This window comes from Poecilia reticulata, chromosome 7, assembly GCF_904066995.2.
Source record: "Poecilia reticulata chromosome 7, P_reticulata-male-v2, whole genome shotgun sequence".
NCBI lineage: Eukaryota > Metazoa > Chordata > Actinopteri > Cyprinodontiformes > Poeciliidae > Poecilia > Poecilia reticulata.
Genome location: NC_088836.1, coordinates 2,191,745 through 2,210,000, shown reverse-complemented (window position 1 = coordinate 2,210,000; position 18,256 = coordinate 2,191,745). Strand labels below are relative to the sequence as shown.

The window sequence follows — 18,256 nt, the reverse complement described above, 5'->3', positions numbered from 1 at the left end:
AATCTGTGGTACTGTTATGACCACAATAAATGTGATAACTATTTATTGTTTCTTTCTAGCTGGAGATAGGCACCAGCACCCCTCCCGATCCCACTGAGGGACAAGGGTGTAAGAAAATGGATGGATGGATGGATGGATGGATGGATGGATGGATGGATGGATGGATGGATGGATGGATGGATGGATGGATGGATGGATGGATGGATGGATGGATGGATGGATGGATGGATGGATGGATGGATGGATGGATGGATGGATGGATGGATGGATGGATGTTTCTTTCTTTCTTAGGGAACTGTATGACTCTGACCGCATGACAGCACATATTTTAAACTGTATTGACATTCATATAGACTTTCATTAAAAAAACAATGTTTAAAATAGTAAAACTAACAATCCTGACAATGCCGACAGTTTTGAGGAGTTTCAAACATTAACTGGAATTTATTTGTGATAATAAATCAAAAATTCTCATCATTTTAAGAAATTTATTGCAATAAATGATAAAAGAAAGAGGTAATATGAATAAAGGCTACATGAACCAAACATAAAAGTAGGAAATAATCCAAATAAAGGCTACATGAATCAAACATGCACTTACCCTGGGGCTGACTGGCAGTCCCAGTGTGATGGTGGGCAGAGTGGATGGATTCTGAATGGTGAAGTTAGACAAGGTCCCATCTCTGAGCAGCAACTTCTGAGCCTGGCAACACCAAACAGGTACTGCTAAAGTAACCAGCATGAACTCAACACTTCTTTTTAACGTGATTAATATGTGCTGCATTTACTTAATTTATTTTTTATCTGTTCACAAGCCGGACAGTTTGTCCTGACATTATCTCCTCCATAAAATGTCAGCGTTGTTCAGTATTCAGGAGTCAGAGGACTGGCAGTGCAGACTGATGAAGACCTTTGTTTCTGATTTAACTGACCCAACACCCGACACGGCAGCCCATGAGTTAAACAGCGAGGCAGGTGTAACAGGCCGACTTTCCGTGATTAAATGAATTATGTGCAACCAGCTGACAAACAAGCTCCTGTGTCGCTGCTTTAAACATGTCATTACTCAAAGTCCTGACAAAGTTAATGTTTGCAGAGCAGCTTCTCACCTCAATCAAAGCATGTTTTCTTTTTTTTTCTGGCTTTGACACGTAAAAAGATTCTAGATCAGAGATATTCAAACTTTTTGTAACATTGACCAAAATCCTCAAGACAGTAATTGAAGATATTTTGTCTATTTTCAGAAATAATTACATAAATTAAATCACTCCTTTTTTTGAAACTCTGCATTCAGCTGAGTTTTAAGAATTGTAATTAAAAGCATATTTGGGTGCACTAAGGCCTGCTTTAGTGTTTAAAGGTCATATTTCCCATGAAATTAAAAGGAAAAGTAGGAAGCTTGATTATTAAAAGAGTAATACTTTAATTCATCTTCAAATTTTAGTTTTTCTTCTTGTATCAGTAACTTAAAATATTAACATATCTTTGAATCACTTTCCTATCAAATCCGTCAAAACCCTAAAGATGCAGCAGCTTGGTATTAAATCATTGGGGATGTTTGATTTTTTTAATAAATTTTTGCTAACCTCATGCAGGGGCCCGCCTGCAGAGGGCAGCAGTCCATTCTCGTTGGGCAGACTGTCATTAGGAGAACTACAGCCAGAGACCGGAGTGCTGCTGCTGCTGGGGGAAGAGTCTAGTGAAACATACACACACGCACACACACACACATGCACACTGAGTTGGAGATCTGAAAATCAGTTATAAGATAAACAAATCCTCATCAAACTCGCAGATTAGAGCAGCAATGTGGCATAATGTGCTCCCTCTGCTGCGTATGCCTGTGTGGGGTTTACCCAGCGTGTCTGATGCTCGGTGCTTGATGGTAGGCGGGGCGCTTTCCTTGCGGGTGAGCGGACTCTTTCGTGTTTTCAGGTGGTTCTTCAGCTTGTGCTTCACCTTCAGGTTGGGCTCTGATGCTGACAAATTAAAACATGTGCAAGTCATTAAAGCTGTGTGTAGATGTAACCTTTACAAAAATATGCTTTTTCCATATTTCTTAAAACTGTCCATGTCGTGACAGCATGGCATCGTACAGATAATCTGCCAAAAATATCAAGCTTCTCCCCCTCCCTGTGCTACTGTTGCTATCTGGAGAAATGCTGTCAATCAATCACATGAACACACTGCTAAATGTGCTAAAGGCGGGAAAATGACTTATTGTTACAGAAAAACCATTTATCCACTGTCATCTGTGCCTATGCTCTATTTTATTTCAGTGAGAATTTTAATCTACTCTGAAATAGCAAAGAAAGTTTTACTTTCTTTGCTATTTTTATTTGCTATGTTGTTAAAATCTCACCACTTTCTCTAGCGGTTAGAAATGTGGGGTTACTTTCTTTAGGTAATCTGCAGGCAAATTAATCAGCCTGCAGTTGATTAATCTGACTTTATTGTGCAGAGTCAAATTGCTGCTGAACTCTTTATCTCTGTATTTTTTTTTAATTGAGGAAATAATTTTAACTATTTCACTTTGTAATCTCATGCATCCTCTGCAGAAAGGTTTCATTGGTTATTTAGGACGTTGGACATGTAGCTGGTGTGTTACCTGCTCTGCGCAGCGGCGTCCCCTCCAGGCCGTCAGATGGAGGCTGTGATGGAGATGAGACTAGAGGCTGGGCGGGGACGTTGGGGTCTGGGCCAAGCTTTCTGAAAGAACACGGCACAGAAAAATGCACACAATTACTACAGTAATTAATGACATCATATTCAATTAATGAAAACTTAACAGAAGATACATTTTGAAAAAATACATTATGTATATATTATGCATAATACATATACATAACATATGTAGTTGAACAACCAGCTGGTGTTTTATGTCAATTTGTGCTGTCTTCATCTTGCCGCCGCCGTAATTTGCCAACAGCTGATGGTCAGGGGAAAAAATTAATTTCACATAAGGCTCTTAAATAGATTCATACACAAAAATTTAGGAAATTATAGCTGAAATTTCAGTATGTTTTAGTTTTAAAAGTCTATGATTTAGTTTTTACCGTTATTATTTATTTCATTTAACAAAAATATTTTCTCAATTTCAGTGTTTGTTATTTCTTTCATTTTAGTTGACTATAATAACCTTTGTTTAGACCGATTATTTTTATAATTTTTTTAATGTGTTAACTCAGAACTGAAAGCCTGTAGTCTTCTTATTCCAACTATGTTAGAATTATTTCAGGATTTAAGATTTTTTTCGTGGCAGAGATAAGTCGGTGAGAACAAATGCAGCACAATAAATAAGTCGAGAATGATTTTGTCACCTGTAGGGTACAGGATGTGCATTCAAGACATTTGAGTTTGTTCTTTCAAGCGCCGCCTGTTTCTGCTTCTTGAGAATCACCTCCTGGAGTTTCTGTTTCACCGCTGAACTCGCCACAGCGCCTGCAGATCGACAACAGCGACACAAACACACACGCGCACACACAAAACAGCACACAGATGGAAGAATTACAGCATAAAGTAAGCAGTCCAATCCACATGACTCATGTTAGTGTTTTACGTCGGGATATAATTAGTCACTAAAAGAAAAAAAAATGGTTTCGGCCAACAAAAGCAAACTTTTCATGCATGTGTGTTTGAGAGTCAGACTTTTCTGTGAGTGTGTTTGCTGTCATTTGGGTATGTTTTCGGTGCGAAAGCAAATGTGTGCACACACAGGTGACAGCAGGTGCTAGGAGCGATCAAGTCAATATTGACCCAGTGACTTTATGCGCCCAGGCCCAACTCTATATATACACTATTTATACTCTATTTAACCCCCCTGGTGTAGCTCCACTTGTCAGGTTATATTTAGCCGTTGTTTCAAAGCAAACAGCTCTGAGAAGTGAAGTGACGCAGTTCCGTCACTATTCAAAGCCACAGATCTCCTGTGGGGACTTTCCTCTACGGCCACGATTAGCACTCTGAGAAATGCTTATTTTTAAAGATCAGATGAAGAACGGCAATTTGGAACCTTAATTTAAACTTGCAGAAACATGTCATTAAAGTAAAGGGTTTAGAGAGAGAGAGAAAGAGAGTGTGTGCGTGTGTGTGTGCGTATGCGTGTGTGTGCGTGCGTGTGTGTGTGTATACAGACTCACTCTGCTGGCTTCTGTCTTTGTGCATTAGCTGTTGTAGTTCCTGATGTTTCTCATGGTGCTCCTGCTCCCGTCTCCTCTGCTCCATGTTAAACTGCAGCCAAAAACACACACGCATGTTAGACAAGAATGATAGGATGAAGAATAAAGTTGGGTTATTATCTTGAGGAAGTTCGTCTATCTATGCTTTACAGGGTTAAAACACATTTTTTAATTTCAAAATTCCATATTTTCTATTTTTTTCAAAAGTTCAATGGACGGATGGATACACAATAAAAACATGCTTTATCTATGGCATTGCTCATTAAAATGGCACATTTCTGATATATTAAAATTAAATACAATAGGCACACTTAATGATATTTTATTAACAATTAGGTAATGCATTCATCAAGTACCGGTACTTTTACTTTTAATACTTAAGTATTTTTAAAAGCCAGTACTTTTTTACTTTTACTTAAGTACAAATGTTAATGTGGTACCTTTACTTTTACATTTTTGTCTTTGTATTTGTACTTTTACTTAAGTACATTTTTTGAGTACTTTCTCCACCACTGTCCAGGGTGAGCTCAGACCACTTGCCCAATGAGAGAGAAGCAAGAACAAGCAGCTATAGACAATGAATAAATGGATGGATGGATGGATGGATGGATGGATGGATGGATGGATGGATGGATGGATGGATGGATGGATGGATGGATGGATGGATGGATGGATGGATGGATGGATGGATGGATGGATGGATGGATGGATGGATGGATGGATGGATGGATGGATGGATGGATGGACGGACATTCTGAAGAATGTAACATCCTGAACAAATATTTTTCCTTTCTGTTTTTCTGTTTTAAATTCATGCTGCCCCTGATTGGTCAGGAAATCTTGGCATTGCAGTGATCTTTACCCTGATTTGCTGATGCAACTGCTGCTGCTGCTGGGAGAAGGCGCTGCGGCCTTGTGGGGAGAAGGGTGTGAGGAGCAGTGGCTGGTGCAGCGGGGTCCCCCGCTCTCCCACCCTGAGGTCCATGGGAAGGAACACGCCGCAGGACACTGACAAAGCGCTGGAAAAACCTGGAAGAGACAGACAACAGAAAGAACATGGATTGCATCAATAATCCTCCTCATCAACAACATCCAACACACAGAACAAAGTTCTGATAAAAAGAAGCATTATACACATATCAGGAAGGATATTTTTTAAAAAGTTTTTACCTGGGAATCCCTTATCTATATTTTTCAAATATCCACTTCCTAGATCAGAATCACACAAACTTGCAGTTGGCGTTGTTTCCAGAGGCGTAGCCTGCAGCTAATTTGGTTCCAGATTGACAACAAGCAAACTGCTTTATGATATCTATATTTAAACATGAGATCTAGTCAGTGGAGCGGTAATAAAAAAGCCTAGACAGAATTCAATAAAAATGTGTCGCACAAATTAGCAACGATGCAGAAGATATGAATATTCTAGGCTACACACTTTTTACCGTATCATAGTTACAGTTGATTTATGGTGCAATACTCAACAGTAGACTTCCTCTTAATATCCGCTGAAAACCTTTTTTGTAAAGTTTACTGACACCAGCTGTTAAGGTTCCTTATAGCTACAGTAATACAGAATTAAAGTGCAAAATTACATTCACTTCAAAAACACAGAATCTGAAGTATTTTTGTCTAGTTTCTAGTGTAAATATCACACACTTAAAATCAGACAAAACTAAAGAAGGAACTTTCCAGCAAGACATGGGAGCTTGTTTTAAGTCAAACATTTCATAATATTGATTAAATAAATAGTAGTTCCACAAGCAAATTATTTCACTTATAATTTTGAGTGAAATAATTTGCCAGTGGAGCTACAATTTTTATCAATATTAAAGACGTACTGATTTAAAACAAGCTCCTACATCTGGCTGGACCTATAAGCTATTTTTCTTTTATTTTAAGTGTACTAAGATATTTACATTAGAAACTAGATAAAAATACTTAAGTTTTTATGTTTTTGCAATGTAATAAGCCTAGTTTGGCTGCTGCGCTCTGCAAATTTCCATGCCCTTTGCATGCAGTCGGGGCTATTTGCATAGCATGGCTGAGTCACTGGGAATTATCGCCTCAATCGTCGCTAAATGCAGGATCAAGGAAGGGAAGAGCTTGGGAAAAGACAGAATGGGAGGTGAGGGAAGGCAGTTTCTGTCCATGACACAAAGATGTTCCCGATGCACAGAAAAAAAAGTGACTCAGATTAGGAGCAGCTGTATACACCGTCACATAAGCTGCACCAGGAGTGAACAAGAATAGACACGCGAAAGCGATGCTCATTCCTCCATTCACTCACAATTTCACACTACTTCCATCGCTTTTACATTCACCTGAATGTCACTTCCTGGTGAGCAACCTTTGTAAACATTCCAAAAACCCACACCCCAGTCATAAACAGATATATTTGCACGCGTTCTCATGAGGCGTACAAACACTGAAACAGGCTGGAGCAGACACTGATTGCTCAAGCCTGCCTGACGGTAAAACCAAACTTTCAAGCACACACGCGCGCGCCCACACACACTTTGACAATTATTAAAAATAACTTCATCTGACATCACCTCACTGCTTCTGGAGAAGAAAATGTCACTCATAAAGAGGTCTAGTCTGCCGCCAGCAGGTGCAGCAGAAATACAGTGATTGTGACCGTCTCAAAATCTCTGTTTGGGTTGATCTGTTGCATGCAGTGTGTGTGTGTGTGTGTGAATGATTGCGTGCAGGTCAGTGCTCCTTCATATTAGGAGGTACAAACACAGCCGGAATGCAGACTCTGGCTGGAATGACAGAGGTCTCATGGCAAGAGACGCACATTCACACCATCGCAGAGCACTGGGAGCATTTGCTTTTCTCCAATGACATCCAGGAATAATAAAGTTATTGTTCTCAGGGAGTTTTAAATTATGTTCTCTCTCTTATAAACATGCTTATAAAAGGAAATGAAGAATGAAACAGTGAGTCCGTTTCTGCTTCTTGCTCTCCTGTCCTGAAATTCGGGGAAACCGCAGAAGCACACGGGGATGCCACCACAGATTCTCTGAAACACAAATGAATCTGATAACTAAAAGTGTTTCTAATTAGTTTTGTCAATTGATTAAAAAATGTAATCAGATTAATCACTCTCTAGCAGTATGAGTAATCAGTATGAACTAACTTTGTAAGCTTGAACCACAAGCCAAGCCCCGCCTTCTGCTGCACTCCAACCAATTAATATATAAGCAATTATCTGTTTTTTATGTCTTTTGTAGCAGAAAGCAGGCAATGCAGTCTCCCAGCACTCAACAGCAATTGAGGGAAACCTGCACACAACTTAGCAAACTTGTTCAGGGGATAACTGACAGATAGCATACATTTTGTTTTCTAGTACTCAGGTGCCCCGTCCCTTTCTGATGCCTCCATGGCATAAGAATATGGGCTAAATGGGCACATACCCATTTGAAGTTTAACATTTTTCAACTTGTTGCGATGTAGCACGTCTACAGATATGAGCTGCATACCTGTAAACGTGCTACATCGCAACAAGTTGAAAAATATTAAACTTCTGTTTATGTCTGCTGTTGTGGAAAAACGTTCATGCTACTGTGAACTAGGAAACCCTCTGTGGGAGAGAGGCTATTAGTCAAAACAGGTTAATTTAATCTGCATTATGTAACAAACACGAGTTCACATTTTTAGATCAACTGTATGAGTTAACGCATTAATGTTGACAGCCCTAAGGTAGATATGTGATCCAATGTGACTAAATGATGGAGATTTTTACTGATTAGCGTTTCATCTGAAAGCCTCGTTTCTCATTTCCCACAAACAGAACTCATCTCAACTGAGCCCAAACGTTTCTTTTAAACTTTTCAATAGCTGGGTTTGGATTAGCTCAAACTTTCTGAAATGACGGAACTGAGGAAAATCTTTCTGACAGTTTGGCTGATGAATGACTTGACCTATGATTAACTCTGGTCCTGCAGACAGACTAAAGGTTTGTATGAAAATACAGTTTGAGTTCCCATGTTTACAACGTGACCCTTCGCTCACAGACTGGTTGTAAACTCCTGAATCCACATGACCTCTCTCTGCAGTCTTTCTCCAAGCAACTCCATGTTCATATTGCAGAAGCATATCATGTTTCTTCTCATAATCACAACTTCACTGTTTTCTCTTGCGTGGAGTTCACCTCATTTGCATGTAGGGCTGAAAAACTTAGTACAATGTAAGCGTTTCATATCAGTCAATATCAATAATTATGTTTGCTGTTGCCCTGTGACTGACTGGCGACTTGTCCAAGGTGAACCCCGCCTCTCGCCTGAAACATTTGCTGGAGATAGGCACCAGCACCCCTCCCAACCCTGCTAGGGACAAGAGTGTTAGAAATGGATGGATGGATGGATGGATGGATGGATGGATGGATGGATGGATGGATGGGTTTGCTGCCAAACTGGTGGCATGACCTTTTCTATTTTTCATATTTAAGTAGTAATGAGGCAAAGTTATGACAAAACATTTAACTCCTGCTGTGCAAGTTACTCAACAGGTTGTTGCTAGGTAACCAAAGATTGAGTGAGTTAATTGACGTCACCAACATAGCTTAGCTTCCCTGCCTACAACTCCCAGAATGCTGTGCGGTTATGGAGTTCAGTGAATATTCTATCAGACATATCCATTGATTTTGATCACATATCTATCAAAAATATTGTTGTCTAGACTTATCTGCTTTTTTTTTGTTGTTGTTGTTTTTTTGTTTTTTTTTTTAAAGCAAACTCCTGCAAAACGACATGCTGGAATAATGCACAAAGAAAATCAAGAAAAAAGTCACATGTCTGACTTAAAACACACTTAAACTGATCAGATTTTTTATCTGGATGATTTTCTTTTGCTGAAAGAAATTATTTTATTTCAGTCAATTAAACTATATAATTGAGTTCTGTTTTTCTTTAATTGTACATTATTTTACAGCTCTAAAACACCCATTGAGACGAAACATGGCACTGGAAGAATTGGGAGGGAATGTGGACCTGACAGTCAGCATCACAGTCGCGCTCCTGGTAATCTCACTGTTATTGTATTTCTATTGTCAGAAGAACAAACAGAGGATTAAGTGAGCGCAAACAGAACACAATGCAACATAAGGCTCTGAACTCCAAAGCTCCAGTTGAATCTACAGAGACACACACATATAAAGAAGCAAAAAAGCTACAACTGTGTGAGTGACAATGTGTGATATTATGGAAATTGCCATGGCAGCAGTGAAGACACTATTTGCCTGGTAGTGCAGAACCGTTGGGAATGTGCTGATTTGTTGGGCAGATTAGGCGAGTGTTTTCCAGACGGGCCAAATGAAACACAGGTGTGTTTGTCTGAGATAGTCGCTCCCACACGGTTGTAAAGGTAATGCCTCTCCTTTGATTCCTCACAGCTGTTTCTACTTTATTTTAAGCGAGTGCACAGTTTGATCGGGACTGGTTTTACAGGTCAGGTCAGAGCGTGCAATAGTCGCTCTCTGTCACGTCAGATTATTTTGTTCTCAGAGAGTGGGAAGGTGTTGTCGTATGATGCAGATGACAGATGACACATGTTTTTCCAAGTTTTGTTGAAAAAATCCCATTAACTAGTTTGCCACATGCCGTGTAGGGGACAAAGAGCCATGCAGGCTCTGAGGGCCTGTCCACAGGGAAACCATTCCTTTAAAAAACTGGAACTTTTTAACCTTCTATGTCCTAGGAAACTATAAACAAGTTGATTTTTAAAGCTGTGAAAATTTCACCCTCACATATTCATGTTGACAGCAAAAATGCCTCTTGTGAAAACACTGATGTATGGATCTAACCTGACATTGTTGTTGTTATGAACGCATCATTCATAACAACAATGGCGGTTTACATGTTCATGGCTGTTACAGAACCTCGTTCATCTCATTAAAGCTCAGTTTCTAGACAGCACAAATCTTATTCCAACTTCCAGAAAAATGCTAAACTGCTGGAACACTGAGTTCCTTAAAATGAAGGTTAAAAACCCACCTGTTTAGAGCTTCCTTTGATTCATAATAAGTGGAAAATTGATCAACATGTTGGATGTATATTTGCTTGGTGAAGGCATCTGACAAAATGTATTGTTAGTTGCAGTTTCATAATTGGATACTTTATTATGTTTTTATGGTGTAAAGCACTTTGAACTGTCTTGTTGCTGAAATGTGCGACACAAATCGACTTGACTTAATCAACTTTAAGAAACATTCATCCTGTCCAATCCAACTGAAAGTCCAGAGCTGAATCCAAATGTGAAATGTGTTTCACGATGTGAAAAATAATACTCAGATTCTCTGGATGTCTTTGGGAAAACTTTTTAAAAATATTTTCTTTCGACTTCACAACTACACTAATTCCTAGTGAAATACAATAATGTATTTTTGTCAGCGCACAATGCCACATGGCAGAACACAGGCAGCAAAACTTAAGTTTGTACAAAACACAGTAAGGAAAAAAAAAATACAAACTGTTCAGCCTAAAGCGAAGGGAGAGGGCAGCAAGAAAAGCAAGTTGCTCAGCAATCTTTGGCTACCTGCATGCTAGTGAATCTCTCTTGTGCTGACAGAGACAACACTCAGGAGAGTGTGAGCAGGTTTAGAAAATAAAGTCACAATGCATGGAGCTGACTGCGCCTCTTGTTTTGTCACTTGTCCAAATATAGCTGCAACATGGCCGCTCCATGTTCTCGCTGTACCGACAGGAGCGTCTGTGGTGCAATCACTCATCCCCAACAGCTACTTTCAGTAGATGAATATCTCATTACTTTTGGAGTGTTTGAGTCAGCATGCAAAAAATAAGAATGAATGCAAATGATGACCATTTAAGGTGGAAAACGGAAGAGACAAAAAGGTATGAATAGTAACTTTATAAAATCAAATCTTTGGGTCAAATTTTACAAGAAAAACACTGAGTGCTCAGTAAAACATGGTAGTGGCAGGATTATACTCTGGGGTTACTTTTTTTTGATGGAATTTAGGATAAAGCATAAATCTAGATGAACAAAACAATGACATCATGAGAGGAAAATGAGCCAGAACTAAGTCTGAATGATGAAACTGAATCAATGGTTGCTTTAAAAAAGGGTGTGAACACTTATGTAACAGGTTTTTGAAGATATTTTTCCTTCTGATATATTTGTTTGTTTTTCAGTTGGATTGAACAGGATGAATGTTTTAAAAGGCTTGAAATGACATATCATGGTGTGTTATTTATATCAAAACAATCTGGTGTTATACCAGGGGTGTGTGTACTTTTCAGAGTGTACTTTTACTGTGTCATATTTGTTGCTTGTTCTCTGGTATCAAAAATGCAGCTGAAGGTTGTCTCACTCTAACTTAGGAAGGGTGAGGACACAGCTAATGATATGCAAATGTCAAAATAAAATAAGACACTAATGAAGCACAAAGAAGTCCATTAGCATAACATGAAACCTATTTTAAGTAAAAACACATTCATAGCAATACACTAGAAAATCTCTCACTGCAGTCTGAAGCTGAACAGAAATAACTGCCACTAAAGCACCTCAACAGTGCAGCTCGTCAAATTCTTACTATTGTCCATTTCCTCATTTAGCAAAGTCAAATTTGAACTTTATGCTGAAGGTGCAATTTAACTTCTGCAGATGATGCAACATATGTCACGAAAGAAGTATAGGAAAAAGAAAGCCAACTGAAAATGATTCACGCTTTAATTTGCTTTTCCTGATAGTGGCATCTTCTCCCTTGGGCATAGTTCTGGGAAGAAAAACATATATTATGTTTAAAAAATAATTATAATGTATTGAATTATTTAATAAAAAAGGAAAAATATATTATTTACATCCTCTAACCCCTAAATATTGCACATTTATATCAGGAGGTAAGAAGTTCCAACTGCTTCTGGAGCGTAGGGTGAAGTGGCACACTTAAAAACTCAGAGGTACATGCCTAAAATCAATCAATCAATCAATCCATTGTCTATAGCTGCTTGTTCTTGCTTCTCTCTCATTGGGCGAGTAGTCTGAGCTCACCTCTCTGGACATGCCATAAATCCTTCCTTACATTTCTAGTCATAAAAAGCTGCTCTGCATCGACTTCTAGTGTCTGTCAATTGACTAGTGAATAAAACTGGAAGGTTTTCTGGTTTCTCACTGGTTAACCCTTCAGTTGGAAATGCAGAAATCAGTCAATGAACACACTATAACTAACGCTAAAAGGCTGCAGCAGCAACAACAACAACACTCCTCAGTGTGGAAGTCGTTAATGAGGAACGAGACTCAAAGTTAGCCGTTTGATCAGTGGTTTTACTTTACAGTCAATGGAAACATAAAATAAAGTTTTATATTATTTTATTATTATTTTTAAGGCATGTTAGCTGTTCTTTACCATTTCCACTGTTGCTGTTTGTGTTGTTCTTGAGCAGAGGTGCTGTTGTAGCGCAAAAACTTTTTATTAAAAAACACGTTTTTTCAAAATTGCAGTGTTTCTTTAAGTTAATTTATCTTGTAATTCCAATTTGAGCAATTTTAAGGTTAATAGAAATGCAGCTACTGATTGTTCTCTCACATTGACACCGCCTCTGCTCCTAATATAAATGCTTAATGACCAAACGCAGGAGGAAATCTAGTCAAAAGTAATTTTCAGATGCTGTCATGTGGGAGTTACTGCCTTGCAGGAAGAGGAGTTTGGCTATTTAGCCAGTGGATGTCTGGGTTCTCACTGTGAAGTCTGGCTTCCTCATACACAGCAAATTCAACAGTGTTAGATTTCCAGTGTTAGTGTTGTATGTTAAAAACACAGTGTTACTTCGACACTTGTTTAGTCTAATTCAACAACATGAGTGTTAGTTTCCCTAAAGAGTCGGTTTTAATCCAGAGAGTTAAATAAAAGCAATTTTGTCTGGTGTTGATTTCTAAATTAACACCAACACTAACTCGTCACGCATACGTATTTGTGACGTATACGTGACAAATACGTTACAATTGTAACGTATTTGTGACGTATACGTGACAAATACGTTACAATTGTAACGTATTTGTGACGTCACGTGTTTGTCCTAGGAGCGGAGACAGCAGTATGGCATCTTCAGGAGCTTATCATAACAATGTAAGTTGCATGTTAAAATTATCATGTTTTTGACTATTTTTTATGGATGCATTAATTTCCCGTTTGCGCAAGAGTATTGATTCATATACCTAGTTCACTTAACTAGGTTTATTTGTTGATATCACAGTAAATAAAACTGTTTATTATTTTTGTTAGCAGCTAATGCTAGCCAAGCAGGTGTAGCACAAGGTGTTGGGTGGTTAACCTAGCATTAAAACTTAGGGTTGCCACCCGTCCCTTAAAATACGGAATCGTCCTGTATTTGGCTGTTAAATGTTGGGACGCGATTTGTTCCGTATTTCTATAAATATCATATAGACATGCCTATCACACACATGTCAACACTAAGTGTAACAATAATGACCAAAATAAAACACAGGAAATATTAAGGTCAGCTAAATTCTCGATGCGGGCATAGACATGAATACGTTGACACTTCATGGAGCAGGTCGGCCCGTTGCTGCGATACGCAGCAGTTTTATTGGCTATAGTGGTCTTTATTTGATAGTAAATTGACAGAAAAGTGGGTAATGAGAGAAGGGGGAAGACATGCAGCAAAAGCCGGGAAGCGATCCTGTGACAGCCATGTTGAGAACTATGGCCTTCATTTTGCTTAACCCCTGCGCCATCAGAGCTCACCCTACCAGTAGTATTTTAAAACTCAGATTTCTATGTTGTTCTATATTTAATACTATTCTGTGTCAACACATTCATAGTGTTAACTTTTGATACTATACACTAATGTTAGGTAAATCAACACTGATGTGTGTTAAATTTCAATTACTGAGTGTTGATTCAACTCTATCACAAATAACACTTTCAAAAGTGTAATTTTAACACAATCAAGAGTGGACCAATATAGACACTTTCAGAGTGTTGAATTCAACTCACTTGGAGCTGAATTAACAGTTCCAAATTTGCTGTGTACAGCCAAAAACTTTACTTTTAGGTTAACTGTTTACTTAAAATACTTGAATGATTTGGATGACAAAAATATTTTAAAATGTACAACTTTTTAAAGAGAAGTGTTAGTGAGCACTGTAAAAATAAGGGAAATTTCTGGTTTTAAATACTAGAAATGTTTGTGAACATACAGGAAATTTGCTGTAAGAAATATGGACAATTTTAGTTTGTGAGTAATTTTAATATGAAAACCTGTTAAATTATGACAAAATCTGGTTTAGAGTTTATGGAAATGATTGTACAATTAACCGTACAGAAACGCAGAAAAAGTCCTGGCAGAAAATTACCAGAACATTTTCTGTTGTTTTTTTACAGATTTTTTTACAGTGTATTTATGGCATGATCAGACTTTGCTTTGGGTGAAATGCACCATCCACCTCACTTTGCCTTTAGTATGTACTTAATCTTAACAGACAATTACTGAATAAATGTCAAACAAACAGAAGGACAAATTTTTAGGTCTGAAATTGGTATTGTGTGACTAGAAACCAGAGTAAAAGCAATCCACAACTAATCTTTTTGATCAGCACATCTCTGGTTTTAGTTCGAGTTCGAGTGATGGAGGACCTTGGAGGCGATATGAAGTGCAGGTCCAGTTTTCAAAGTTGTCACAGAGTTTCCACAAACATCTGGCGCTGCTTTCTGTTCTCTCGCTGCGTAAATCTGCTGCTTTTGTTTTAACATCAAATGCAGCAGATGAGAATGACAGCTAAGAAATATGTCTCTTCTCTCCATGCTTTTAAAAGGCTTATATGGTACCAAACACATAGCAACAACTCTTCAAATTCATGGAAGACTCCTTCAACTTGTTGCATGTCTTTCTCCAAAGCTGTAAAAATCCTAAAAAAGAAAATGCACATAAACGCGCACGTCGTAATCTCCAAATTCAAAGTCAAAAGGCACATGTAAATATCTGGCAGTGTAAAACCCCCAGTAGCACTTCTGCCTCAGCCAGCTCACAGCAGGATCTATAATTAGACAGAGAGCTCTACTCTCCTCCAGTCATCTTTTACTGCTGGCCACATCCTCTTTTTTTCTTTAACTCCTTCCCTTTCTTACCCTTCACTCCCTGCTTCTCTCAATTTCTGCAACCATCGTTCGAATCTGTCCAACAACAAGCTGTTTGATTCGCTCATTTCTCTTACTCCCAGCTTAAAACGGAAGAGTCAGATAAATGGCGCATGCTATTAAGGCTACAATAAAAGAAAACCTCAATGAGAGGAATAACTGACCAGACTAACAATAAAAAGGTTTTTCTTTCTAAACTCTGTTTTTTCTTTGTTTTTTGTTTTTTTTTAACCATTTGCGACTTTCACACATCTTTGAAAAGTCCATCTCGTTAACAGCAGGGATGGTAACTATGGTAACACCTGCGGTACATTCAACAGGAAGTTGAGTCTATAAAAGCTCAACAATGAGAGAATCGGGGTGGCTTCCTGTTTGAGAGCTCAGTTTAGACTCCCATTTCCTCCCATCTCCCTTCCTAGCTGTTGTGCCGCAGTGGCCGCTGCCACTGCTGCTGCAGTGCTTTTGAGTACAGCCGGCATGAACTCTATTATCAAGAGTAAAATCGCCACCAACTGGAGCATGGTTAAGAATTACCCTCACTCCCCCACCTCCGACCCCTCCATCACACAAAGCAAATCACTGCTCCGACGGTGAGCATATGACTGAAAAGCAGAGAACTCTGACATCATTTAATGACTCTGATTAATGACTAAACGCGGCCCGAAGGCAATGGGCTAATGTGACAAACACACACTTGCTTACCAACACATCCATTATAGGAACATGGAAAACTACTAAGTCAGCTATTGACAACCCTGTTAGGCCGTGCCTCATTTATTCCACATGCTTTTCAGACTAAATGGATTCAGTTTATTTAAAGCACTTGGGGATTAAAGGTAAAAACAAATGGCTGAAAAAATTTCTTGGCGGCATCATTGCAGATTGTTACCGATTTTGCTTACTGCAGGTTTAGGGAAGTGTTGTGGTTTTCTATTTCTGCAGAAATCAGTCGTGACTCACACTGGCTGCAGGAGTTAAACTGTTTTTTTTATTGTTGATGGGGTTTTTCTCAGTAGCAAAGCCTATTAGATTTTGATGATTTATAAATCTAATAGACCTTCTTATTACATGGTGGAAAAAACGCACACTCTCTAGTGAATCACCTTCTCCAGTAAGATTCCTTGGACATTTATGGATCAGACCTGTCGATTTGTCAACGCAGTGGGTTTTATTCTCGGAGCTAAAGGTCAGTGAATGGTGGGAAAGGTGATTTTTTTGAATTGACTATAAGGTTTTGGGTGTATGCGCTTAAAAAAAAAAGAAAAAAGAAATCCACCCTGTTGCTAAATCGGCCTTGTGCAACACAGGATTTCTATGAATAGTCTAATACTGACAGTTGGGATCACATGTTCGTTTACTCTGTCGGCCTGCACTCCCTTTGTCATCAGGACTGCTGCTCATACTACCAGTAAACACCAGGCCAGATTACTCATAAATTTCCCAATCCTCACTGTGCCTTGCAAAATTATTCATACAGCTTGAACTTCTTCACATTTTTCTTTCGCTACAAACCACAGACTTGAAGGGATTTTGTGATTTTTACATGGCAGATCAACAGCCAAAAGGAAAACAAATGTGTGAAAACTGAAAATAATGAAATTTCTTTAAAAAAAATTTATGCTGTTTAGTTCAGCTCCCCTTTACTCCGATACCCCTAAATGACAACCATCAGCTCTGTCGTGGACAAACAGAGTCATGAAGACCAAGGAACGCAAAAGAGAGTCAGAAATAAAGTTGTGGAGAAGTTTAAAGAAAATAAATAGTGCTGTCATTAGTCTGACTCTCTTCGCTCATCTTTTTGCTCTCATTTGTGACTCTGACCACAGTACAAGACCGTGTAGCGCGCTGCTGCGCAGTAGGTAACCCTCCACAGCTTTTAGGTCAAAATAGGTAATCTGCGTTATTTAACATTAACGTGTTAAACTTTTTAGATTAATTGCATGTGGTAACGTATAAACGTTGACAGTCCTACTTATAAAACAATAACACAATGATCTGAAACTTTGAAAGAGTGTGGCGCGAGTGCAAAGCCATCCAGGAACTGTAACTCTGAAGCTGCAGAGGGAGAATCTGTTGACAGGGCAGAATGGACTTAGCTAAATATGGAGTAATAATGTAAAAAAATATATATCATTAGAAGCTTTAATACTCGAGACCAAGGCTGAAGTTTAAGTTTCAGCAGTACAATGGTCCTAAATACGCAGACAGAGTTGAAACAGTTTACATCAAAACATCCAACTGCTAGAGGCCTGGTGCTTTAGCTGCAGAACAGATATTTCTACAAAGTCTGGATATAGGTGGTTGGATGGACTGCATCAAAAGCTTTTTTTTGTCTGTCACATAAAATCCCAACAAACTAATAACAAATTGAGAAAAGTCCAACAGGTATGGATATTTTTGTAAAGAAGGCATAGAAATCTATTGAGGCGAAATAAACCTTTTTTTAAATTGAAGGAACTTTGATGTCAGAACAGTTTTTACTGTATTATTAAAGTCCTGTTTTATGCTTTAAGAGTAACTTCATCTTCCAGCCTCAGAGTTCTTTAGTTGGATCCGTTTCTTTTTCCCAAGCTCTCCAGAAGTCGCTCACCCTTCTCTGACACAATCGCTCCTCACAAATCTGAGTTATCTGCTTTTCATGCTTTCCGCTGCTTTCTCATCTCTCTCTCTTCCTCCTTCATCCTGAGGAATCAGCAGCTGTCACTCCCATTCAAACACGTCTTCCCATAGCAGCTGGTTCGACTGTGTGTATGCATGTGTGCGTGTTGGTATTAGTGTGCATCTGCCTGCCTTCAACTGTCGCCAAACTATTTCTATATATCCAGGTCCTTCTCAAAAAATTAGCATATTGTGATAAAGTTCATTATTTTCCATAATGTAATGAAATATTTCAGGTCTTTTATTGTTTTAATACTGATGATTTTGGCATACAGCTCATGAAAACCCCAAATCCCTGTCT

The 18,256-nt window shown here is 38.6% G+C and overlaps 1 protein-coding gene across 4 annotated transcripts in view; it reads right to left on the bottom strand.

Moving 5' to 3' along the window:
• The window catches only part of hdac7a (histone deacetylase 7a), a 95,212-nt gene that overhangs the window by 29,826 nt on the left and 47,130 nt on the right, over positions 1 to 18,256 (bottom strand). For all 4 annotated transcript variants that reach the window (XM_081608587.1, XM_081608588.1, XM_081608586.1 and 1 more), the window contains 7 exons: positions 5,041 to 5,207; positions 4,140 to 4,230; positions 3,321 to 3,441; positions 2,609 to 2,709; positions 1,857 to 1,979; positions 1,587 to 1,696; positions 602 to 703 (listed from right to left, as the gene is read on the bottom strand). In XM_081608587.1, the coding sequence (XP_081464713.1) occupies positions 602 to 703; positions 1,587 to 1,696; positions 1,857 to 1,979; positions 2,609 to 2,709; positions 3,321 to 3,441; positions 4,140 to 4,230; positions 5,041 to 5,163 (771 nt within the window). In that variant the 5' untranslated portion in view covers positions 5,164 to 5,207. The remainder of the gene's footprint in view (positions 1 to 601; positions 704 to 1,586; positions 1,697 to 1,856; positions 1,980 to 2,608; positions 2,710 to 3,320; positions 3,442 to 4,139; positions 4,231 to 5,040; positions 5,208 to 18,256) is intronic.